This window comes from Eimeria maxima, genomic scaffold (genome assembly GCF_000499605.1).
Source record: "Eimeria maxima Weybridge genomic scaffold, Emw_scaff21, whole genome shotgun sequence".
In the NCBI taxonomy this organism is placed as follows: domain Eukaryota; phylum Apicomplexa; class Conoidasida; order Eucoccidiorida; family Eimeriidae; genus Eimeria; species Eimeria maxima.
In genome coordinates this window covers 71,242-96,142 of record NW_013564978.1, presented here as the reverse complement: position 1 = coordinate 96,142, position 24,901 = coordinate 71,242, and the positions used below count along the sequence as shown (strand labels likewise).

The following is a 24,901-nucleotide window of genomic DNA, read 5'->3' as shown; positions in this document are numbered from 1 at the left end:
AGGAACCTCCCCCAAGGGCACTGCCAGCCGTTTAATTTATCGATCACTCCCCCGTCTTCAGGATAATTTTTTTCAAACTATTGCAGTACAAAGGAACAGATAACGCTTTGGTGCCAATTTATACCCTTCGGTTGCTGGAAGGCTACAGGCCGCGCTGGGCTGCGGCACTCCATTCATCTCCACTAGGGGCAGCAATAAAGCCGAGTAGATTTGGATTGAATTTTAGTGAATTATTTAGCCCCATTTTTTAACACTAAAAAAATACAGAAGGTTCGGGTATTTCCTTTCCAGGATTCGCTTGATGGCGGTGTGTGGAGAGGCGTCAGACAGGTCGGCGGCTACGCCTAATCTGCTTGTCTGGTGTCATGATTTGGGATCTTTCTGTGCTCAAAAGGTTTTCAGTCGTCTTTTAAGATAAACGTTAACTTGAAAATTTTAAAATTGGGAAGAAGATTGGGGTTTCGGGTCGTCAAACCCTCCGGCCAGGGAAGCGCCTGGCTGCGGCCCGCTGTAGGATTGGAGTGCATGTGTTGCGCTGCAGGGTGTATGTGTAACTTATCCGGGCTTGAAACAAAGTGGATCTTTATTTCTCTCCTCTGGCTTTATTGCTACACCTTCATTAAATTTCAAAGATCAGCAACAGCACCAGTGGCAACAACAGCAGCAGCAGCAGCAGCAGCAGCGTGGAAGGCCTACCAACGGCCTTCCTCCACACAAACGCTGCGGCGGCGACTTTCTGTCTTTGCTCTGTGTTAACGGTATTTTAGCCTGTTGAAATTTAATTATTCAGTCAAAGCAGGTCACCAAATAAGCACCTGCATTGGTTACTTCTTGCAGCATTTCTTCTACTGCCTTCACGTCGGCGAAAGGCCCCGTAAACGCATCATCTCGCTGTCTGTTTTTGCTATTTTTGACTCTAATTTTCTGGTTTTTTCTTTTTTGTCCCTACCTTTGTCAATCTGAAGAAGAAGGCGCCTCGAAGAGCTGTGCGTACGGCCAGAGTGCCTTCACCATCACGGCCAACCAACTGCAAACAAACGCGCCCCAACGCAAGCTCTTCCTTCTCTGTTGCTGGGAGAGAAACAAAAACAGAACGGGAAACAAGAAGACCTAGAAGGAGGCTACAACACGCACTGGAAGGGGAAGAACACGAGACCCCCCGAATTTCCTGAACCCTTCGGCGTGATCTGCTAGCTGCATGTTTACCAGTTGATCAGCAAGCCCCTACTTATTAGAGGATCGAGAAAATGCATAAAACAGCACATCACACTCAAGTTTAATAACTTGAGTCTATACTCAACGGAAAGCAGATACACCTCGTCGCTCCTGTGCCGCCTGTCAACAATGCATATCCTCACCACAAGGGGTCCCCCACAGACTTAACTTTCTCCAACTGTGGGACCCCAGCTTTGCTGCAGGGGCCGCTGCCGAAATGCAACCCCTCATAGGGACCCCTGCGCTGCAGTCTGACGATCTGATAGCGGGGGGGCCCCATGGGGGTGGGGGGGCCCTGACCCTGCAGCAAGCGGGCAGGGCACCCGTGCCTCGGCTCCACCTCCCGGCGGTTTCCTGCTGCGCCCAAGCAGACGCTGAAAGAGGTAGCTTGGATTATTCTTCTTCTCAGGCCCCAAAGACCTCTCGAATTCAAGCCGGCGGGGTTGCATGCGGCGCTCATCGCCACCTTCAGCTTCGCTGGGACCGCGATGCTGCTGCTTCAACTACGGAGTCAGTGCTGCACCTCTGCACCTACAGAGGGGACCCCCGCCGGGCCCTGCAGATAGGTGTGGGGGTCCCCCAGGGGGGTTCCCAAGGGTCCCCCTCCGCAACGCCCTCTGCATTGTTGCATGCGTTCGCACAGGCAAAATGTGTTGACCGACTGGGGGAAGGAGAATCTCCGTTTTCTTCTCACAAAAAGAGGCAGCTCGAACAGGGTGTTCACGCCCTTAAGACAATAAGAACCCCAGATGGCGCGGGTGCGGAACTCAGGGGAATTCGGGGGGTCTCTGCAAGTGCTGGTGGCCCCCGGATTCCTCATGCTGTAGCACATGCAGCTGAGCAAGCTGAGGCCGAAGACGGTTGCTGCAGCTCTCAGCAGCAGCAACAGCAGCAGAAGCAGCAGCACCCTGTGGCTGCTCGACTTCGTCTAGATCTCGGTTCTGTTGTGGGGGCTTTAGAAACCAGCCCTCGGAGCCCAATGAGCTTAAGGGCCCCATTAGGCGCCGCCTTGGTGGGCCCCTCCTCCCCCTGCAAAGGTGCCCATATGGGGCGTATGCGGTGTCTCGACACTGCAGAGGCGGTAGCAGCACGATGCTACACGGCTCGGTTGCAGCAGCACAACGAGTGGCACGCCGAGCGTTTTTCCCCGCTGCAGCTGCAGGCTCGGCGTCAGCAGCAACAGCAGCAGCAGCACCGCCGGGGTCATCTGACAGCTCGTGCATGTACGCTGGGAGCCCAAGGTTGGCCTTCCGGCAACAGTCACCTGCAGGGGGTTTTGCTTTGTAGTGAAAGGGCCCCCCGGAGCAACGTGCAGAGCTTGGTGCAGCAGCTTGAGGCCCGTCGTCTCCGCAGCAAAGGCGGAGGGGCCCTCCGTAGTTTGGGGAGCCCCCTTGCGTGCAGCACTGAGCGGGATGCTGTGCGTTTCAGAGGGTCTCTAGGGAAAGACGCAGCAGCCACGGGAGCCGCTGATGCCCTTCCTACAACTGCAGCAGCTGGAGGACTTGAATCAGCACCAAGGGATGCAGCGATGCCAAGAGAGGGAGCAGGAGCTGCGGAGACAGCCCAGCAAACAACGGCCACCTGCGGGGCTGGTGGTGCAGGACAGATGCCATTGGACGAGAGTTGGGGGGCTGGGGGACCACAGGGCTGCCCCCTAGGGAGTCCCCTGCTGCAGGCAGCGTTGGCCCGGGGGGCCCCGGAGAAGGTAGTTGGATCCTACCTATTAGGAAGGACCATTGGGGAGGGCACCTTTGGCAAAGTGCGAGTAGCAACGCATGCACTGACAGGCGAATGCGTGGCGGTGAAGGTCCTGGAGAAGGAAAAACTGAAAGCAGCAGAAGACGCAGAACGGGTCTTAAGGGAAATACACATCTTGAGGGCTGTGCGGCATCCCCACATTATTCATCTGCTAGAGGTGGGCTGATCAGAAAAACAATTAACCCGCATTGCAAAGCGTAAACCCTAAACCCTGCCGTAGGCCTGCCCATACACCCGACGCACTTGAGCAACGGCCTTGAGCCTTTCTAAGAGCTGCTGGCAGCCTTCTGGAAATAGCAGCGACGATGCAGAACAAATAGAAAAAAAACGAGGCATCCATTTTGACGTAGTGGCCTGTCTCCGTAGGCCTGGAAGCTCTTGTGACTGTGGTTAAGGGCAGCCCTGTCTGTAGTCGTGCTTCTTGCGTTGCTCCACAGCCGCATGGTGGGTTTGTTATTACCCTTGTTGCTCTTCTTGTTAATTTTGTTGCGGTGTTTATTGCTTGTGTTTGCTACTAGATCCTCGAGACGGCATCACGTTTGTACCTCGTCATGGAGCTGGCAAGCGGGGGAGAGTTGTTTGACTTTATTGTGAAGAGGCAAAAAGTAGACGAGCAAACAGCCCGCCGTCTCTTTAGACAAATCCTTTCGGGAGTGGAGGCCCTGCACTCCCTGTGCATCTGCCACAGGTGAGCAGCAGACAGACATGCTACCCGTAGACCCCGTGAACTTTCAAAGCCCCTTATGCGGTGTTTCCTTCTGACGTTCTTCCCCCCCACTCTCTCCTTGAAGCCTTGCGTTTTGCCCCCACACCATCAACACTAATTCCTGAACCGTGTGACTGCGCTGTCGTGAAGACAGCACCAGAAAGAGCAAAACAATTACATTCATTGTGCGAGGGCACAAAGAGTGTGTGGAAACTAATTCTTTGCTCTTGCTGCTTCCCCTTTTGACGCCGCATGCACCTGCTGATTTTCCCTCCAGCAGCAGTAGGCGGTTCTGTGGTGCTATGTATGCTGATTTATGCGCTAAGTGTTCCTGTTGCTTGTTGTGGGTTTGGTTGAGGCTGTCCCTGCGGTGTATTCACTTCTCGTGCTACCCTAAAGGAATGTGTAAAAAAGTACCTACTAAATATCCTGAAGGATTTAATTCCGACTTAAGAAAATTGTGCCCGCCCCCTCTTTGTCTTCCACCTGTGCCGCTTTGTTGTGTGAGTGTCCCGGTTCCTGGTGATGTCCTGTGCAGTTTTCCTCTCTGTACACTCGATGTCTGGGCAGAGATTGTGCTGAATGCTTTTTAGGGACTTAAAGCCGGAAAACCTGCTGCTGGACTCTGCCATGAACATCAAAATTGTTGACTTCGGCCTCTCTAACATATACAGCCATAAACCCATGCTCAAAACTGCATGCGGCTCGCCCTCTTACGCAGCCCCAGAGATTGTGCAGGGCAAGCTCTACTCTCCTTTGGCTGTTGACATCTGGAGCTGCGGGTAAACCCCACCAGCGGCCTGAAATATCCCGCCGAACAGCAAGCAGCTGTTAGCCTTGCTAGTTGTGGTTTTTTTACCTACACTCGGGAGCTCCAGCAGCACGGGTTACCTTTTTCGCTGTATTTTGCCTTCTCCCTTTGGGGAGGTGGAGTTCAGCTGTGGTGCACTCCCTTGTTTGTACTCTTTGCTGGTGCCTTCGTCTTAGATGCAATACAAAGTAGAAGGGAGCCAAAGTTAGCAGAGAGACACACCTCAGGGTAGCAGCAGATATCAGAGGACAGACAGAGACAACAGACAACAGAAGGCGACACCAGGCAACAGCTGTGCCCACATCTTCACCGCCTGCGCCTGTCTCTGTACCGCCGACACGTAGATACGTGTCGGCGATGTCCTTGTCTGCTTGAGTGTCTTTGTTGTTTTTCGTTTCCTGCTTTTCTTAAAAGCATCTTCTGCCTTTGTCTCTATTGTTTCTGCTCCCTTCTCACTACCAGTATCGGTGACAGAGCATAATTCCTTGCCTGGGTGGCTGCTTCTCTATGTTGCTGCTGCTGCAGGGTGATTCTGTATGCGTTGTTGGTGGGCCGTCTGCCTTTTGAGGAGAACACCACGGAGGGCCTTTACCGCAGCATTGTCAGCGGGAAGTTCTGCTGTCCTGACCATTTGAGTCCCGAAGCATGTAGTCTCTTAAAAGGCATTCTAAATACTTGTCCTCTCAAGCGCCTTGGGCCCCTGCAGATCAAGCAACATCCCTGGTATTCCGCACTGCCGCTACTCTTCCTGTCTCTTTCCCCTCGCTCGTCCTGTTGTTTGCTGTCTCCTTATTCTATGTGTCTCTTTCTGCTAGCGTATGGCTCCTTATGCCATATGGTGTCCCCTTCGGTTGTCCAGTGTCTCTCTCTTTCTCTGCCACATTCCGTTTATTTCTGACGTCTAGTGCCTCTGCATGTTGCCTTTTGCTTCTCTGTATTGCCTCTTCTAAAGTCCAGTGCCTCTTTCTGGTTGTTGCTGTCCCTCTTTACGTTCGCAGTTGGGGGCTTTTACCTAAGCATGTATCGTTTACGGTTTTTGATTTAGGCTTCAGCGTTTGATTTGTTTTCAACACTGTGCCCTGTAGGTTGAGTGTTGGAAGGGCTCAGCACATTCCTCATAGCCTCTGTTCCTCGCGTTGGCCCTCTGGGCCCCCTGTATGCTCCCTTAAGGACTGTCGCGCTTGCGCTGAGTGGCTCGCGCCTCCGTCAGCCCAGGTGCGTCAGATGTCACTAAAGTTTATGGTTAAGGGGCTAGCCGAATCACGAGCTTCGAATATCTGCTGTGTGCTTGCCACGGAATATAGCGGAGGTGAATAACGTGTTAAGTGTTTATGGTTTAGCGTTAAGGCGGGAGGTGCTTGTGCTGTTGCAGTTGAGGCGAGACGTCCTAGAACAAATGCCACCCAGTAACTACTCTCTTGAGGCCCTCGAGTGTCACATCCGCTGCCATCCCGTCGGTGCCCACGCTGCCACGTATGTTCCAGCTGCAGTATGATCTGATGCAGCAGTTGCAGCGAAGTGTGGTTGGGTTTCACGCTAATAGGGTTCTCGGTGCATGCAGTCATCATGCCCTTTGCTGTACTTGCCTATGGCTGGGTGCTCAGATATTATTTGCTGTGTCTCAAAAAAAGGCGGGAAGAAGAGGCAGCAGCTGCTGCAGCAGGTGCCGGGAAAGCAGTAGCAGTATCTCGGCAGCAGCATACGCCTCGTTCTGTGCCTTCTTCCAAGGGCCCCCCGTCGGCGACAGACACAGTGGCACCGCCGGCCGCCAGAAACGAGCCCACCAAAGACAACCTTTCTTCAATTACACATAAGCAGGAGCCCACTGCTGGTCCTCCCCTCGCCGCTGCGTCTCGAGTTTTGGATCCTAGGGGGACCCGGATGCCGCTGTCCAGGTCTGGAGGGGCCCCCAGGGAGGTCCCCAAGGCAGCCCCCAGCAAGGTTGTGACCTCCTTGGCTCAAAAGCGCATGAAAGGTTCCTGCAGCTCCGATGCCTCCTTGCAGCAGCGGCTGGAGCAACGACTTCAGCAGCAGCGGCAGCAGCACAAGCTGCAGCTCGCAGAGCAACTACTGCAGCCACTAGTCTGCCGCTCCACCAAATCGCGCCCTGGTCCCAGCACCAGCAGCAACCCGACAGGTCTCATACTCTCCTCTTCAGCGGACATGTCTCCTCAGGCAAAGTGTGTTCAACTCTCACAAAGCGAGAGTGCAAGGGAGCCCGAGGGTTTAGAGACCCTCCAGCAACCCCAGGAAAAGCCCCCACCTGCAACACCAAGGCGTAATCTACAGCCAAAGGAGGAGGGGACTGTGGAGCCCCCCATAAGACAAAGCGCAGTGAAGCACACACAGGCCCCTAGGGAGGTAGGGCCCGACCTGCTGCAACAGCAGGAGCAGGGACTGTCTCCGACACAGAAACAATTTGAGCCCGTTGTGCAGCAGCAGCAGCAGAATCAGCAGGAGCAACGGCACAGCAGCCAACACCAAAGCCTCCCACAGCAGCACCCACCACAGAGAGTTGCAGTGGAGACAGATCAGACTCTTCCACAGCAAAAGACGAGCTGTACAGCTCTGCAGCTCACGCAGCTAATGATGCGCACCATGTATGTGACGCACCATCAGCAGCTTCGTTTGCAGCAGACTGCGGATCTAGAGGGGACACCTGTAACAGACAACTACCCCCTCAGGGGCCTGCTCACCGCTCGCGGACATCAACCGCACAGTGCGACACTGAGCTGTCTCCTAGGCCCGCCCCCTGCCAGCCCTGGCCGTGCGCTCCAATCTCTGTTGTCTCCACGCTGCCTTCTTTCTGGTGGTGAGCTTCGCTGCAAAGCCAGCACGCAGCAGCGGCAGCAGGTGGGCAATGCGTCTGCATCAGTAGGTTCCGCCGCTCCTTGCAGCAGCCCTTCGATGCACCAAGACGCGTCGGCGCATGCAGACACACCGCAGAGCCAGCAGGCAGACGCCCAAACATCTACTGCTCCAAGACCCACAGCTATAAAGTCGACGTTTTCACGGAGAGAAGGGGCGGCACTGCCAGGCACGATGCCTTGCGCTTATAAAGGTGTTGCCAACACTCCTTTACTAAAGGAAGACAAATGCAAACGCATGCAAGCGGAAGATCAGCAGCAAATTCAGGGGGCTGCAGACGCAACAGCAGCTGCAAGTTCAACACCCGGAATTCCTAATGCGTACTCCAGAAGCCCTACCTGCATCAAAAAGGGCACCAGCAGTTACAGCAGCAGCAGCAGCAATTCGTGCGCACCTACGGGCAAGCCAACACGGGCCGCCAGCTTAACATCATCTTCAGAGGGAGCAGGCATGCGGAATCGGAAGCCCCCGGGTCCCATTGGCTGCGTCTCGCTGCAAAAGCAGCAACGACAAAACCCACTACAGCGCGGGCAGCAACCCCCTTTTCTGCACTCCAGTACATGGCAAACAAAGCGAGGCTCCATACGGGGGGAGCAGCAGCGGCTGATAGCAGCAGCTACAGGACGCAGCGCGACAGCAACAAACACCCCCAGGGCCCCTTCCCGAGGAGAGGCCACCACCGTGGGCCTCCCTGTGGCAAAGGCCCAGGGGAAGGCTGGGGTCTCAAAGGGACCTCCCAAGAGAGTAGCCCCTTTGCGTTTGTCTCTTAGCACAGGCTGCGCCTTACCAGCTATAGCGGCGGCAGCAACAGCAGCTTCTTCTAGCATGGTAGAACGAAGGCCAGTTGGTGTTTGTCTAGATGATGGACTGAGGAGGCGATCGTTGGAGGGGCCGCCGCACAGGGGCTCCCTAACTGCCAGAACTTCTATTAGGTCCGGGGTCCCTGCAGGTGGAAAAGCAGCAACAACACCCAGCAAAGACACGAGGAGGCTGGGGAGCAGATTTGGAGAGGGGAATGGGAAGGCACAAGACTCGGAAAAACCCTTTGGTATTAGAGCCAACTCCAGCGCCTTTAGCAGCAGGGCCCTTCAGCCTCCTCTGTCCGCTCGAAAACCCAGTTCGAGCTCCAAACAGCTGCCTCAGAATGCAGCAGCAACTGGTGTGACCCGCGTCCCTCCGCGATCAGTGGTGCCTGCGGGAGCCCCAGCTGCTGCAGCAAAGGCAACAACAGCAACAACAACAGGAACTCTTCTGCTGCAGAGTCGGCACCGCTCTTTGACAGCTGAAGGCCTGCCAAGCGATCGCTCACAGGCCCCTGTGAGTACCTGTGGTATTTTCACAGGGACTACAGCTGCCCAGAAAGCAACTACAGCCTTCAAGGGCTACCAAGATGACAGTCGCATGCAGAGGATCTGCCGAACAGGATCAACCACCACCAGTCTAACGAGGAGATCCGCAGCCGGAGGAGGGCTTCCCCAAGGAGCAGGAGCAGCCGCCTTTACTTCGGGGTCCGGAGAGGGGCTTAGGCCTGCAGCTGCTCCAGCAAGCAACAGAACATTGGAGGGGCGTGCAAAAGTCAGTGCAAGGAGCACAACGTCCAGCACTAAACGCTCCAACAGCGGGGTCCCGGGACTGTTAGCCCCTCCAAAGGCTACCATTGTGTCTAGAGGGGGCCTCCATCCAATGTCACTGCTGTCTACAAGAGCCTCTGTGCAGCTGACTCATTCAAACAGGAAGCAGCAGTTGCAACAGCAACAATCCCAGCAGCAACAGCAGCCTAAGCGAGGGTCTCTGCTTCGTTGCAGGACAGCGGGGACTGCTGACGAAAACCGAAAGAACGGTCGGAAACCGTTCCAAGGGATACCCAGCAACCGCAGCAGCCTCCCGAAGGGAGCATGCTGAGGTTAATTTCAGGTTTACATCTAAGTTGTCATCTGCCTCAAGTAGATTATCTGTTTGGTGTTGTCGTAACCGGGGAGTACGTTACAGCGCCAAACCAGCAAATAGTTAGGAACGCGTGGTTAGAGGTCGGGATATCCCCCTGGAGAGGCATTGCAAACTGAGCCACCTACAGCATCGTTAGTCTCAACTACCAACCACATGTCTGTGCAGAAGCGCATGCAGTGGTTGTTCAGAAATTACATAGGCACACATGCACAGACTGGCCTACAGACAAAAATTCATTAAACTTTGCAAGCTCGATAGGCTGATAAAACACATAGTTCTCGAAGGACGCCCCGTCCTTTTAAACTGCCCATTCAAAGTATACACTTTGACTCATGCATCATTCCATGCCTAAAATTTGTGTAGGTACATAGGTACCATTCATGAGGCCTCTCGCACTTAGAAAGCAAAGAGGTAAGAAACCTCCCTCTTCTTTGAAGGGTTCCATGTTCGCTTAAAGTGGAATTCAAGCATTCTCTGCACTCTCGTAGTGGCGGCGTCTCTTCTGAGCTTTTAAACTACACCTCAGAGATAACGACGGCAAACGCCCATTTCATCATCCCACTGAACACACAGGCCCAGTCATACTGAAGCACGTGCGACTGGACCGGTGCTTCCTTTTCCGACGTTGGTCATTTTCTTTCCTCCATTCTTGCTCTTTGGAAAAATCTGGAATTCAGGAAGAGAGAGGGTGGTCGTGGGCCAAGTGTTGCTGCAGAGCTCTAGAGTTAAGCTATTAGCTGCCCTTCATATATCTGTCGTGTCATACGCACTGCCGAGTATATCCAACGAGCTGCTCTCGGCCCCACTCCCGTGGGGTGAAGAGTTGCAGCGGAGAAACTGTATGGGTTTAGCTTCTTTTTCAAGGGAGTCGGTGACGTCAGAAGGCCTAGAAGGACTGCTTTCGTCTGCTGAATATACAAATGTCGGGTCACCGTGGCGACAGTTATCTGTCCACTTCTGGCTCAACGGGTTCAACCGGCGATGTCGAGAACGCCCACGACGGTTTTCGTTAGTTCCCCATGGTATGTGGGTTCCTGGAAAATGTGAAACCGCAAGTTGCTTCTGATACGAAGCAGCGAAGGCAGCATGGGCGCTAGCGGAAAGCTGCGACGCGGGGGCAAGCTCCTTCCCGTTGCCTTCGGTAAGCAGAGTGATTAACTGCTTCTTTTGCTCGCTTTTATTTTCTGAAACTGCTTCGTCGAGGCCTCCATGGCGTGCTACATCCATGACATGTTTCGCTTCTTCAGCTCCATTTTCAACCTCATTTGTATTGTGTACGTTCCTGTTTTCGGATGTCTTGCAAGAAGCAGAGATCATTTGGTCCGGCGAGCATACTTCAAAATCGAGTTCGCCGTGTTCTTGTGCTAGTTGTTTCGTGTTTTCTTCCTCGTCCACCACGATGTCCTCGATGGTCTGCAAACTCGAGAAAACTTCGGCTATGTCATCTTTGATTTCGTCAATGACTGACTTCCCCTTGGGGAGTGGTTCCGTACACTCTGCTGTGTGTAGCATGAGTCGGTCTCCCACATATGTAGAATACTTCTGGAACTCTTCCTGTTCTTCCTGAAGAATAAACTTGTAAGTCATCGTTCGTTCGCGATCAGCGCGTCGGCACTGGTGCGTACGAGACAACAGACTGAGAGCCGAAGTATCCACACAAGGGCTCAGTTCCAAGTCAGCCATACCCGTAGAGTAGTATGTTATTTCCTCCTGCTCAGCAAGAGGAACTGTGCCCAGCTCTCGTTCTTCATCGTTAGTAGACATGTAGGCCACAGACGGCACACCGGACAGGCTCTGAGGGTCCAGCGGGCCCAATCCAGAGCTTTGGACTTCTGGCAAACCGCTTCCGCCGCCGCACGCCATCTCTTGCACACTTCGAAAAAAAAAAAGCGATGAAAAACCAGCACTCGTCTGCCGTTCCAGTGGGCGCTCAGCATGGAGTTGGTAAAGGTAGTGTATGGGTGAATCAAAGATGCAAGCAGAACCAAGCAGCTTTATCCTCTGAAGAAAGACGACCACAAACACTCTAACTAGCCATACGGTTGGTGATCGTGTTGAGTGCACTGTTGGGCCCTCTCAACAGCTACATGTGCCAAACCAACCGTCCTGAATTCAGCGTATTTCCAATTCAGCAGGCCAAACCATAGAAGTGCTCAGAGAAAAGGCGAGTTCGGTGGAACGGAAGAAGCTCAACTAGCCCAATTTGTTTACATTCCCACAACTCTGACAGCTCACTACGATAGCTTGCTCTGTTTAGAGGGGGCTGGAGAACGGCGCCAACGCGAACACAGCCATGGATTATTATAGTTTCAAAGGCACAGTTAGGCACTGAAAATTAGTAGAATCCCTAAAATATCTGGAGAAGGACAAATAAGTCAAGCGTATTTATCACCGTAGTCGGCACTGGCGCGCTTCGCTGGCTCCGACGAGTTGGCTGAACCGCCACTGAGTGGTCACAAACAACGGCTGCCCATGGTGCGTGAGGTTGTGGGAGTTGGAGAATGAAGTGGAGCCTGAAGAAAGAAAAATTAACAACAAATCTAGTAAAAATGCACCCACATCTTGTTCTGAGTATGTCTTGGAAGGAACCAGAAAGAGTACGTCAGAAAGATTGGTTTGGGAGGTAAGGGCAAATCGACTGGCTAACTGTCCCAGAAAATGTCGGCAACAAAAGGAACAGGTTACTTTACATAGTATTTTGCCTGGTATTTCGAAGCCAAGATTGACAAATCTGAAGTGGTCTGTACTTCGAATCCCTTCGCTATTTTGCGCCTCACGTCCCGTTAAAGGCGAGCCTCCGGCAGACCAACGGGCACGCACACAAAAGGTTGTGCTTGTTAGAGTCGAAATATTTTAAGAAATATTTGTCCATTAGATTGCTTAAGTACATTTGTAGCATTCTCGAATAGGCACGCTTGTTTATTCGACTTTTTCCGTAGGAGCAGCTGCTCCCATGATTTCGCATGTTTCGAGTACCTCAATATTGGCATCGGCGTTGATTCATATTTTCGTTTCTCTACTGAAAGCGTTAAAACATAAGTAACAAGACAGCCTTCCTCTTCGTCCCTCTATGTCTTCTCATCCTTACATTGTAAATTATACATATATCACCCACATTTTACAATGCAATTATATATTTGTTGCTTGTACCTTTCCCCCGACTTCGACCGTCTCCTAGCTGGCTTCTCAGTCCGGGATTATTAGTGCCTTCTTCTACCTCATTCTCTCTATTATCTGTGAAAATGTTTACGTGGTCTGATTCTCGGAGTGTTGGTTGCGTTCGTCAGTGTTGATAGGTCGAGCAGGTTCGGCCACTATGAAACTCATTCTTTAGCTGTTCATGCATATTCTGCATTCGGCTAGGGCTTGCAAATTAAGCATTAGTTCGCCTTGTTTGCTGCATTGTAATAGTCGCCTGCACTTTTTCCGTGCACACAACTCGCTTGCTGTTTTTGTTCCTTAGCCCGATTCTTCTGCGGTGAAAATGAGTTCTGTGCACGGAAAAGGTGCAGGCGAACATTACAGTGTTTATCTTCGGCGAGAATTCACATCACTACTAAAGCGAACAATCTCAGCTGATTCTATCTTGCAGCCCAAAACTCTACACTGCAGCGGCAGAAGGCGACGCGCAATGAACCTCCTTTCGGCCCCCTTTTGACCCTGACATTTCACGTTGGCAATCGGCCACTTCTGAAACATGAAGAGAGTGCTGGGTTGATACAATCTCTTTTGGGAATCAAGTAGAACAACTCAAGGAATGTTTCGATGCAAAGGTACTCGTTTCCTCTTTCTTACCAAGTCCTGGCACATATTTGCCCATAAAAGATTCGCTGTCATGGCGGCTGTCAGCTGCCAGCGCCGGATAGACACCTATCAATTATGACTAAATAGCCTCTTTGCGTGCCTTGCTTTCGCAGCCACCGGCATGCGTTCGCCAAGTCGTCAAATGCATCGCTTGTTAATCATGGACAGCACGATCCCGTTGCTCGGTGAGTGAGTATTATTGTTCACTTCTGAAGTGCAGAAAAAGCGGCCGAAAATCGCCAAGGGCAACGCCACCAGCCAATACAGTACAGCTCATAGTCAAGTGGAATTAGGCTGCTGTGGCTTGTTTCTCAAGAAACACAGCGCTGACCTAGCAGTCTGCTATTCGAACCAAAAAATGTAAGGAATCGAAACCATCTACAGTGAGTTGAGCAACTGCTACAAGCTTATTCGCCGCAGGCGAGTACCATTTAAATGTTGTAGCTAAGCGTTTGAGGGGGTCATAAGCCCTACAACTACCCCGTTTTTTCGGGTTTCCAAAGACAAAGCAGCCCGCGGTCAGTCTTTGGAAGATACGGCAGAGATAATTTGCTCTCTTCGACGAAGCAGTTGACGTAGTAGTACACAAGAGCTGCCACTTCACCTCTTGAAGTGTTGCAGTGTAACAAGTGAAGATTCAAGATCTTGTCAATCGTAGCGACGGCCAACGAAGGTTCTACGACAACCCAGAAAGGTCCGTTTCGAAGCGGGTTTTCGGCTGAAGTGGGTTGAGCCTCTGGTGCCTTCCGGCTGGTTTCCCAACCAAACGGGCCTGGAATCAGCTGATCCATTATGTAGTCCGCAATATCCTCCAGCGATACTCCCGCCCCATAGCGACACACTTGCAACCACATGCCTTCGACGCGTTTTGGTGGTTGAATCGGGCCTAAGATTGTGTCGAAGTTCCTGCTTCCACAAGGCGGCAGCCTGCCGCAGTAAACTGGGTCGTGGATAGGATCCAGCGCCTCAATACCCACAGGACGAATTGTAGGAAGGTAGAGGAATGAGAAATCCTTGCTGGAACCCTGTCCATCTGAACGACAGCGTTAGGTAGTGCATGCAGTTAATCCTTCAGGAGTAAATATCGCTGCTAGTGTACCTGGTCTTATCAATACAGAGTCATGCCTGTCATGTCTACACAGGTGCTGTCTGAGGGGGTTGAAAAACAAAAGATTCTCGTCCGCTGTCTGGCCCGACTCCATTGCTCCGATGAAGTTTTCACATGAGATACGGAAGAATTTAACCTCCAGACCATGCCGCAGTACGTGTCTTAAAGAGACAAGAACAACAACTTCAAGAGGCTCCCAACAGTGCCTGATCGTGTCGTGCCGTCAGGGTCCCTGCAGCTGGCTGGCTGCTCCTTCTCGTGTGCAACAACTCGCAGGGAATCCTTTATTTCAGGCAGATATTTCTGCCTATACTCGATGATCATATATAGAGGAAAAAGTCCCGTTAAAGCAAAATTTCAAAGTATAGGGTATGTAAGAGAAGTAATATGCAATAGAATGCCACGCTTCCGCTCAGTTCAGAGCATTGCAGAATCTGCACCCCAGTGGTCCTTCAAACAGTCCACTCCAACATGAGAGGGTGCACAATGGCAACAGTTGCCACACAGGAGCTTAAAATGAGCGTTGGCAAAAAGATGTTTACAAGGATGCTTTTTCGAACGGCTTATGAGAGCAGCCTACATACAAACACTTTGTCGTCGACGGGTATTTGTTTCGATGGCGTACAGACACAAGAGGGCAAGTGACCCAAGATAAGAGGTAATTATTGGCTACTCTCGCAAAGGTGCATAACTCAAAAGGAAGATATTTGGTTTAAGGTAGCTTCGTAGCCCAGTTGAGCCCAATGATTGGGCCAATCAGTCGTGTGTTTCGTTCCTGTCCCCGTGTGCCAGGGGCAAGAACCCGCTCAAAAACTCCGCAGAGTCACTGAAGAGTTCAGAGAAACTCATGAAATTCGAGGGGACATTTTGATCCAATTTCTTAACATATTAGATGTATTTGTGGAATATTAACCGAAGGCTCACGATTAATCCAGAATCCGCCTAGACTGTGCTGCTTCACTGTTGTGGTCGACGCAACGGCCGTCGTGATCCCAAAATAAAACGCCTGCATTACCTTGTGGGTGGCATCCAATTATAAATTCCCAATTGGTCAAGAGGGTTTCTCTACCTGGAGGGTGCCTGTGAAACTGCAGTAATCCAAGAACGGCTGGATCTGCACACACATTATGCGGCACCAGCAGCAGTCGAACGGGGAATAGGAAGATTGAAGGCTACACTATTGATTGTGCTGGATAAACAATATTAAAATGCGCCAAAAAAAATACATACGGGCTCTGAGAGACCCGAGGCTGTCCACCGTTCAACATGTGTGCTGGCTCCACCCACAGCGTTGACCCCCCAACACAATTAATGCGTCTCATAAGCTTAGGAATTTGTTTAGCGACTCGATGGAATTGGCCATATCTGCTAGCAGGCTTAGTGAAATCTTCGTATACGCCCTACGTTTTAGAGATATCGGGCAAGGCGTGCCTTGAAACCAACCTCCCGACGTTCACTGGGCGAACCATCCCCATGTCATTTTCACAGCATCATGAGGCAATTTCCGAGGCGCAAACAACATGAACGAAATTTGCACGGCCATTTAAAAGGTGGTTCACACTAAATCGGGGGAATCCTGATTAGATGAATTACAAGCCAGCAGAGCTTTCCATTAGTCGGACTTGAGTTTCTTTGTGGATTTAGGGTTTTATTCGAGTGCAAGTAAGTGGTATCGGTGGTACAAGAGGTACAAATAGAAGATCAAAGTGCGAATGAGCATGCAGTTCTGTTCTCTCCGTCCATTTCTGCACTGAATCGAGGTTCCTGTAGTATTCCTGATGCTATGAACCGCGGTTGCCCCAAACTAGTTAGAAGTACTAATCATGGAAAATTTAATCTTAACTAAAACTTCGCTTAATCAGGATATGACCCTTTCTTCGACGAGGACACGAAGGCTAAAACCAAGCAATTCTGGGTCCCATGAGTGGTGTGTATCCTCCCACAAGGTAATACATATCTCCTGATCATATCTGGGCTTGCAAGATCATCACGGTTATAGGATCCGAACCTTTACCGGTTTAAAATTGCGACTGTTCGGCTGGGCTGGTGCCGATCTCTGTATTGAAGAAATGCCATAATCAGTAGCAACTGGAGGGTCATTCACTTCGTATTTTGATCAGCATTTGAAGCAGCCGCTTCTGAAACAGCCATTTCAGACGTCCCCTAGAGCGCTAACCTCTTGACTATCGGAACCAGTTCATAGATAGTTCCAGCATTATGCCGCTGAACTGCTTCAAAACGGAGTTGTTGTGCGCCTAAGCTGAAACACCACTGCGCCCCCTGCCGGCTATGCACGAGGAAATAATCATTCATTAAAAAACTCTTGCAGCTGTGCACGTCGGTATCAGCTAAATGCGCCGCACTGCTTCTCTGCCATTCCAAACTAGTGGCAAGCAGGACCTCCACGGAGTTTCAGCGTTCACTGCCTCCACGGCAAGCTACACGTGGCTACAGGTTTTGTCCTTGGCGATGTGGAGACGCATATAGCACCAGATGTATGACACTGACCACGAATTTGGCACACAAAAAAGTTGGCCTCTTGCTGATGAATGCGTCTGACTAGCAAGTCTAAATTCTCCTCGGCTGCGTGCAGCATTTGGCTCTCGCGCCATATAAAGCCGATTTCGACAACCTTTCACTTTGCTTATTCATCATCTGCTTTTACTTTGATTAAGTTCCCCGGCCACTGCTATCCCTCTAAAGGATATGTTCCCCCATTCTCCACAGCAAGTTAGAGTTCCTGCGGATCCAGCAGCTGCTTTGCAATATGCTGCATCTTGCCCTGTCGCCCTTGTAGCCGCATGAGGGATGCTTGTAGCCGTCCTGCTACATCCTGTCGGAGTGCCAGCTTATGACCGCCAGTACGGGACCGTCGAGGCACAGAGGAGCAGGAGGAGTCGTTACCAGCCTCCATGGGATGTTGCATACCTGGCTGTGGAACAGAGAAGGAAATGCGCTGGTATTGTGGTGTGGGTATTGCGCACCTCGTTGAGTGAGAACGACGACGGCCTGCCACAGGCTCAGATGCAGCGCTGCTACTACTGGTACTGACTGACCACCGAGAGACAGACCGATGCAGACGAGTGTTTCCATTCCGCATTGTTTCCCGCCTGCGTCGCCGTCGTTCAAGCTTGTTTCTGCTGCTCATGCTGTTGTTGCTGCTTGTAGATTCGTCCGTCCGAAAGGCACTGCTACCGGACGAACGGTTGCGGTTTTTCTGGTAGCGCGCACTGCACATCGTATGCCAGCATTTGGACTTGCACCTGCCACCCATGTGATGAGGTAGCGCATCTGGCTGGGAGGGACAGGGATGCGCTCGATCTTGCAGCTGTTGACCGTCTGCGCCACCTTGCGTATTAGCGCTGTCTGCTTCACGAGCATGTGTTTCGTTGCAGGGGAGCGGTGCGGTCGCTGAGCAGCCAGCAGGGGGTAGTCGCACCTCCACATCTACAAGCGCTTGACGCCCTCCAGCCTCTGTCGAGCGTTTGCAAGCACCCGTAGTCTTCCCAGGCTTCCTTAAACAAGATAGACAGCCTCCACGCGCCTCCTTGGCAGGTAATACTGCAGGGAGCACCACTGCTGTGAGAGAAGCTGTTTCTCCGGGGCACTGTTGAGTGGTGCAGCGGCTTCCGGGCTGACATCCAACAGAATGGTGACGCATCCTGCTTGAAGAAGGCTCTGGCGCACTTAATTGCTTGTTACTAACTGATCCCCGAGACTGGAGTAGCGGTGCACGCAGTGCTGCCCGGAGTTGTCGGTTTTCTTGCTGCAGCACCTCCACGCGGGCTTCGAGATCAACACCTGAATTTCTCGCCGCATGCAAACAAGCACAACAGAGTCGTTGGATTGAACAAGAGTCCCTAGAGCGAAAATTGCCACGCCTGCCATACAGCCGCTGCACTGGCACACTTTGCTCGTGATGCTTCCTAAAGAACAACTGGGAGAAAGAATGTACGCACAGCGACGGCGCTCGGCATCCAGCGCTTCAGAGACTGTTCTTAGCTTAAGCTCTTGTTCAACCCCCTGCCGCCTCCGTAACTGCTCCATCATGCTCCTCTGGGCACACAAGGAATGCCACAACGTATCATGCGTCCGACAATGCTACCACAATACGTGCATAGCGGAAATAAGGAGGTAATAAGGGCAGTCGAACACAAAGTAAAACGCGTCGGCTGAAAGCTGCCAGAGGGGATCTTCTAAGATGTGAAATACCTCGTGGCGCAAGGCACATCGAGCCTCCGTGGCCCTACGGAGGATGTCAGCGGCCTTCTCAGCCGTTGCTTCTGTCCTCTTCTGCTGCTGTGTCGCTAGCCTGCAGCCCAACACAAGAAGTAACTGATTGCGTCTGCTCACCCTCTCTCCACTGTGGCGTCCGCCTGTGCTGGCACCTCACTCAAAAATTGCAAAGCATGCATTCACCTATGAATAGGGAAACGTAAGGTACGCCACTAGTTAGCACGGCCTCCCGAAACATCCTACACATAGTCATGCCACCAGATGAAAACGGGCTGATAAGTCATGCAGTAGTGAGTTACGAACCTCGCGAGTTTGTCTGCAGCCTGGTTTAACAGCTGCTGGGCATATTGGCGAAGTGCATTGGTCGCCCGTGCAGCAGCAGCTGACGTTTCTTCTTCCTGGAAAGATAGCCAAACAAACGGAAAACTTGTGGATTTATCCACCTATAACTTTTCCTGAATGTAGGTACCAAAGTAGAGTCAGCCAATAACGCCCGTTTCGGTGGAAACAGACCTGTCGTCTCAGTCGAAGTGCCCTGAATTGGATCATCTGATGAATCTGTTGACGGAACGCAAGAAGAAATAAACGGAATGCACGTGATAGCTGATCGTATGCGCCAATCAGGCCGAGGATATCACGGAGGTGGAGGGACTAAGCGCCAGGGGAACGCAAGAAGCAACAACGAATTGTTAATCCTCAAACAGATCAGGTGGGAGGTGGTGGAAGCCAAAACAGTAATGGAGAAGCGCAGGAGCTCTACAGAAGAAGGCCCACGCACACGTAGAAACTAAGAAGGAAAGCAACAGTGTAATGAATTGCCGACCTCATGCAACTCCTGCGCCACGAATCTATGAGCATCAGCATTGCTTAGACGGGTGAGGCACGCCTCTACAGATTTAGACATAGACGGGACATCTACAGGCTTGCTATCTCCGCCGTTGCACAATTGGTTGGGGAGAGCGCAGTCGCAGTCCTGTGGAGTGGCGGCTTCTTCTCCATTCGCTCCTGCCACAGCTGAGCTTTGCTCTCCTTGCTCTTTCGGAAATGTGGAGATGGCATCGGTTCTGGGGTCCTGGTAGTGAGTACAGGCAGAATTAGATGCGGCACGGGCAATAAGGCTAGCGCCCATCCTGTTGGCAATAGCAGATCCTGGTGTCTGGAGATTCAAAGGCTCAATGCCTGGCGAGACAGTAAGCTTCTGAAACCGTTCACGGGCTGAAGAGGAGGGGGATCTCTCATTTGCAGGTGGGGGCACAGCCGGACGGGCCAGCTCGATAGAGGCAAATAGGGAGATGTGGCGGTGACGGCGGGTGGTTCGTTGCTGCAGATTGCTCTGTTGTAGCGGCGCAACGCTTTCTACTGCTCTGTCGATAGCTGCGGAGCTGCTGCACTGGAGAGTTAGGCACGCCTGTGGCTGGTTCACAGGGAAGGGCTGAGCATAGGTAGCAAGCGGTGCAACATCTTTAGTAGCAGCATTCGGTTCTGATGACGTCTGGCTACTGACCGAGCCAAAGAGAAGGGTGTCCCTGTCATCTCCTCTGCACATCTTTCACCAAAGAGCCAATATACAGAGGACCCTGGTGCTCTTCGTGTGCAGGCCAAGTGCACAGTAGCTTCAATAGTCGAGCCTGGCAGCCAGTGCGGTACAAGAAGCAGTGAGTCCGCAGAAAAGTTGCAGTATGGCTAAATATGAGCCATTCCGCAGAGGGAAAGATCCTGCTGAATGGCGTGGTATAATTGGGCAAGAATGTCATCGGCTTGGCCATGCTTCGGGCGGCCTTGGGAGATATTACACATGCACAGGGCCTTTAGAAAACACTAAAAATGTATCTTGTAGGGTGGTATACTGATTTGCTTGCACATCAGAAAGATGTTGCCTTCCATGGATCGGGCAGTCGAGGTATAGAAATACACAGAATGTACTACGTCCAGCATAGCGTGGTAACAGTTACAACGGCAGTGCTGTTGGCATAACAATTCACATGGCACATGCAGTTCATCTTGTAAGTAAAATTAAATGCTCCTATGATGCGAATGCCAGGCATAAAGGAGCCGTGTCCCGTATTGCCGGGGGATGCAGGCGTCGCCAAGGCACTGCCGACTTCTTGGCAATGGGTCCAGTCCATGCACTTGAACCTATGAAAGACCTACGCTGGGTCTAATTTCGAGACTGAGTTAAAATGCAAATGCTGTTTTCTAGTTGACAGTCCCCAAGGAATCTCACAGCTGTTTGTTTGGTTTTCAGGCTACGCCCCACCTGAGGCCACTTGGAACCATTATGTGGCATTGCTGCTGTGTTGCCGGTAGCCTGTTCACTTTAAATCATTCATACGAGTAAAACTCGAAATACCATATTCATGAGCTCCACATCCTCCCACAGTTGCTCAATCGCTGAATACAGTTCCCAGCTCTCTCACCCTCACCAATGTCACGACGAGCGTTACGTACAAGCGAACCTGTTGGACCCAAAGGAACACAAAAATCGAGGAGAAACAAGACAGAAAAGCCCCTATAGTCAGCTTAGAGCAGGAATAATCACTTGGTCCAGTCTGGATGGGACCAGTTTGAACCACATGATTTTTCCAGCGTTTGCCAAGCTGGTGAATCCCTTCACCCCAATTTGCTTTTCTGCTTCTATCGTGAAAAACGGCAAGGTTCGTCAGTGCCTAACTACGAGGTTCCAAGCAACTAAAGCGTCACTTTAATGACAAATAGTTGAGAGGCTCACGATGCCCTCTATATAGCATATCATTTTTCATGGTTAAAATGCATTCTGCTTTCAGTGTACCATATCCTATTCAAGAAAACCTCAGCTGTGGATCTAGGTGTACGAGCAGTCCGTCAATGCCAACACCAGCAAATGCAACACTGGAGAAAGCTCCTTGGCGTATGGAAGCTTGTTTAGCTTCTTTTCGTTAATTTCCTCTATTTTTAATCATGCTCGTCATCTCTGCCGTATGATCCTGATGAATATCGAATGCGGTAGCGATTCGCACGCAGCACTCGCAGCTGCAGCATGAGCGGCTCTTCCTTTACTTGTGTTTCCTGGCGTGGCTAATGCTTGAAGACACTTTTTCGGAAGCAAGGCTGATAGCTTTGAAAGACTGGGAAGCGCCACAGTACAGCAAATTACTTTTATCCCCCTTGCGCATGTACGAAGCTCCCCGAACCTCGCTACATGCCTGAGGGCGAAGACAGGTGCATCTTTTGTAGAGGCAGACGGCGCAGCTCAACCCAGCTGCCTGGAAATGCTTATCTCAGCACCGAACGCATTGAAGTCTCTGACGCTGGCTCTCTACTGGGTTGGCGTGGCGCCAATTCATTTCGATCAGTCGAGGAAAATGTTGGCGACCGCCAGAGAACTAGAAAACCCTCCACAGGCAGACAACGATACCCCCGCTGAAACGGGGGACCCCCAATATGAGGGATTGTTTGCACTTCCGGCGGACGGTGCTGATCCATTTGCCGGAGTTTCTATCCTCCGTGCGAATGCATTAGCACTGAAGAAGTCACATATCAGCGATGAGGTGCTGCAGAGCATGACGCAGTTGGTCCAAGAATTAATTCAGGAGGAGGCGCACAACATACAGCATCAAACGGATCTGTGGCTAATTTCACAAACCAAAAGTGCAGTAGATACATTGCATACAAATCCAGTGGAGTTCCCCGTCACTGGATATTCACTCCAAGAGGGTGCCAACGGAGCTTTGTATGTAAAGGTAAGGAAGCGTATATTCTGAAGACTCATGTTTCAATGCACGGATTTGTTGAGTAGACAGATGTTCCGTATTGGATGGTAGATGCAGAAACAGCTCTCACAGTCATACTACAGGATGTAATGAATGACGTAATGGGAATGAGATTACCGTTGTTACCCAGAACCCTCCCTCCTGAGGAGCGAAAAGGAGATGGCCCCATTGAGTTCGGTTACGATACGACCAACCGCCGCACAGTGAAGTTTGCCTTTGGCGATTCGGTGGTAACTGTGGTTTGTGGCAAAACTCTGCATTCTGGAGCGGCTGTTGGAGTGTCACACGGGTCATATGCGGTTAAGGTGGGTGCATTAGCTACAGCTCTTATCGCGTTGGTTTTGCATAAGTTCACAGATAAGCGGTGGCACCAACAGTGCCGAAGGCACAATTGCCGCAGGGCCGGTAATGGTAGACAGCTCCGTTTCTCCCCCTGGCGTCCAGAACAATGCCACAGTGGGAACGGTGCCGTTGATTCAAGCAAAAATTAGCACATCTGCCGGGCCAGGATCAATCGTAGCATCCTATCAAAACACGAAAATAAAATTTGATACTCACCCTGAAGGGAAACGCCACGGCGCCGAATTTGGGAATAAAGACTTTGTCCTTGGGGTCACTCGCGACTTTGACGACAGGATCAACATTGTTAAGCGTGAGCTAGATGGTCTCTGTTGTGAGCTCCCCAATTGGGTACAAGCAAGCACGCGTTGCCTCAGATGAAGTCGGACCGTACTCAATTCAGTTAGAAACTGACCTGGCCGATGATAAGAATCACGCATATTCGGGGAAGCTGACAGCCAAAACGCCACAAACAGGAAGGATGGTCTTTGGTGGAGGATTCGACGAAACAAACTTCCCGACTACGGATCTTGCCCTTGAAGCAAGAGATATGAGTATCACATTCAACGGCAAAAGGGGGGATCCTGGGTATAATGTACGCATTGGCCCCTTCGTTTTCGATGTGGTACTGTCAAATGGGCTGCCCGAGTTCATCCTCCAGGAAGTCAAATCTTGACCTGTCTTAAATAACCCTTCCCTCAAAGCCAATATGACCATTTAATATAAACGGCAGAATGAATAGAGAATTCCAATCAAAAGTTTCCAATCAGTTAGCTTTTATACCTCTAGACTAATCCGATGAGTGCAATGTCCCCTAGGGACATATGCAGAGGAAACAAGAAACGTAGCATTAAAATGACTCTGAGAGTCGGAATCTCATATCTCCTGTACTTAACCGTTCCACGGCTCGTCACTGCACTTGGAAGCAGCTGGGTGAGTCTACAAACCACAACAGTACTTCTTTCTTGTCCACTGTAAATATGCCAGAGGAAGTGGCATCATAATCTACAAGTCGACTGGCGTGCTGCAACTCAATCTTGGCTTGGCGAGAACTGGTAGCAACGAGATCAACGCAACCCAACACAGCAAGGTGATTTAGGTACAATAGGCAAAAGCAGAAGCTTCTGGCTATCAGGCAAGAACATGTGTTCCTTTCTCAAAAAATGAACTGTAGAGACATGAGCGGTTGGATTCGCAAGCGAGCGAAACAGTAGCAAATACACAGAAGCCGTTTTGCAGTGGTGGCCTGCCCACTAGAGCAGAATTCTCAATCTTATAAAATAACGTCATGCTTGAATAGCAATGTCGGGTAGCTAATGTAAGTGCCGATCCCTTCCTGTCATAAAAAGCATGCTATTGCACTGGCCGTAGTTCTTTAGCTTGCCCTCAGCACTTGATGCGCCATCTCACTTTTATGCCTCCCACCGGAGTTGTGGCCACGAGCAAGCCGGCAGTTCTTCGTGAGCAAGGACAAGCATAACACGCAAAACGAGAATGCGTTTCGTGAAAATCCGGCGACTCTCCTGGCAGCTACTTCATAGGAACGCAACGCCGATTGAAATCTGCCTCCGCTGACGAGGTGGCAACTCACTGGATGGCAGCAAGAGAAACATCGTAGCTCCCCGTTGGGTGCGTTTGCTGCTTCTTGCATCTGAACAGCCACACGTATCCACGCGTGAGCACAAACAACAAGATGTTGACTCTGCAGTGAAACCCATGATGCCTGCGCCTAAGCTGCCAGTTGTCGAAGCATGCCGGCTAACGATATACCACTCTCTCTGGGGGTAGAGGTGCACTGTAGATCCTAGAAAACTTACTGGAGGCCTCAGAAAACAAAATGGGCACACGTTATGTGACTTTCGAGTCTGCATGTTTTCTACGTTGATAACCTGTGGGAAAGCACGGTAAGCATGCTCAGTCGTTGGAACCAATAATAAAGAACACTTACCTAAGTAGAATTACGAATATATTCGCTACGATGCCAGTAGTCGGCCACGCACCTTGAATCCGCAATAAGGGCAAACATGTTGAGTTAAAGACAAAACCCCGCGGCTTGGCATCCTCAGGACGATTTTGCACGTAGATCGGTTGGAGCAAGCCTGATGTGCATGATAAACACAGTATTTCTACTTCTTCATGCAGAGTTGGAGGCGCTAGCCTACAGCGGGAAGCGGGCATAAACATGTGAGCTCCACGCCACCTTCCGTTGCTTAATGCACGATACTCACAAGGAAACGGCTTGCTCCTGTACCCACAGACACAAAACAGTGCATCAGGGGGGAGCGAATCTCAGGTTAGAAGTTCAGCTCTAGCCGGAGCAAGCGATAACCTGGGGACTAGCGCACCTCCGATCGTGTCAG

General features: G+C 51.3%; 4 protein-coding genes across 4 annotated transcripts; 2 read left to right on the top strand and 2 right to left on the bottom strand.

Moving 5' to 3' along the window:
- Positions 1–1,432: 1,432 nt before the first annotated feature.
- EMWEY_00004120 (CAM kinase, SNF1 family, putative) lies at positions 1,433–9,260 on the top strand (the record flags this gene model as incomplete). The annotated part of the gene is made up of 7 exons (XM_013480600.1): positions 1,433–3,130; positions 3,492–3,661; positions 4,273–4,461; positions 5,016–5,213; positions 5,576–5,705; positions 5,863–5,963; positions 6,095–9,260. 7 exons carry the CDS (start codon positions 1,433–1,435, stop codon positions 9,258–9,260), a joined length of 5,652 nt encoding a protein of 1,883 aa, XP_013336054.1.
- A 789-nt stretch (positions 9,261–10,049) lies between these two features.
- Positions 10,050–11,168, bottom strand: EMWEY_00004110 (hypothetical protein, conserved; the record flags this gene model as incomplete). The annotated part of the gene is made up of 1 exon (XM_013480599.1): positions 10,050–11,168. One exon carries the CDS (start codon positions 11,166–11,168, stop codon positions 10,050–10,052), a length of 1,119 nt encoding a protein of 372 aa, XP_013336053.1.
- A 5,780-nt stretch (positions 11,169–16,948) lies between these two features.
- On the bottom strand, positions 16,949–19,999 carry EMWEY_00004100 (hypothetical protein, conserved; the record flags this gene model as incomplete). The annotated part of the gene is made up of 8 exons (XM_013480598.1): positions 16,949–17,268; positions 17,481–17,628; positions 17,924–18,018; positions 18,177–18,273; positions 18,430–18,529; positions 18,757–18,851; positions 18,967–19,011; positions 19,277–19,999. 8 exons carry the CDS (start codon positions 19,997–19,999, stop codon positions 16,949–16,951), a joined length of 1,623 nt encoding a protein of 540 aa, XP_013336052.1.
- A 1,702-nt stretch (positions 20,000–21,701) lies between these two features.
- On the top strand, positions 21,702–23,217 carry EMWEY_00004090 (hypothetical protein, conserved; the record flags this gene model as incomplete). Its single annotated transcript, XM_013480597.1, has 4 exons — positions 21,702–22,162; positions 22,333–22,507; positions 22,560–22,854; positions 22,919–23,217. 4 exons carry the CDS (start codon positions 21,702–21,704, stop codon positions 23,215–23,217), a joined length of 1,230 nt encoding a protein of 409 aa, XP_013336051.1.
- Positions 23,218–24,901: the final 1,684 nt, after the last annotated feature.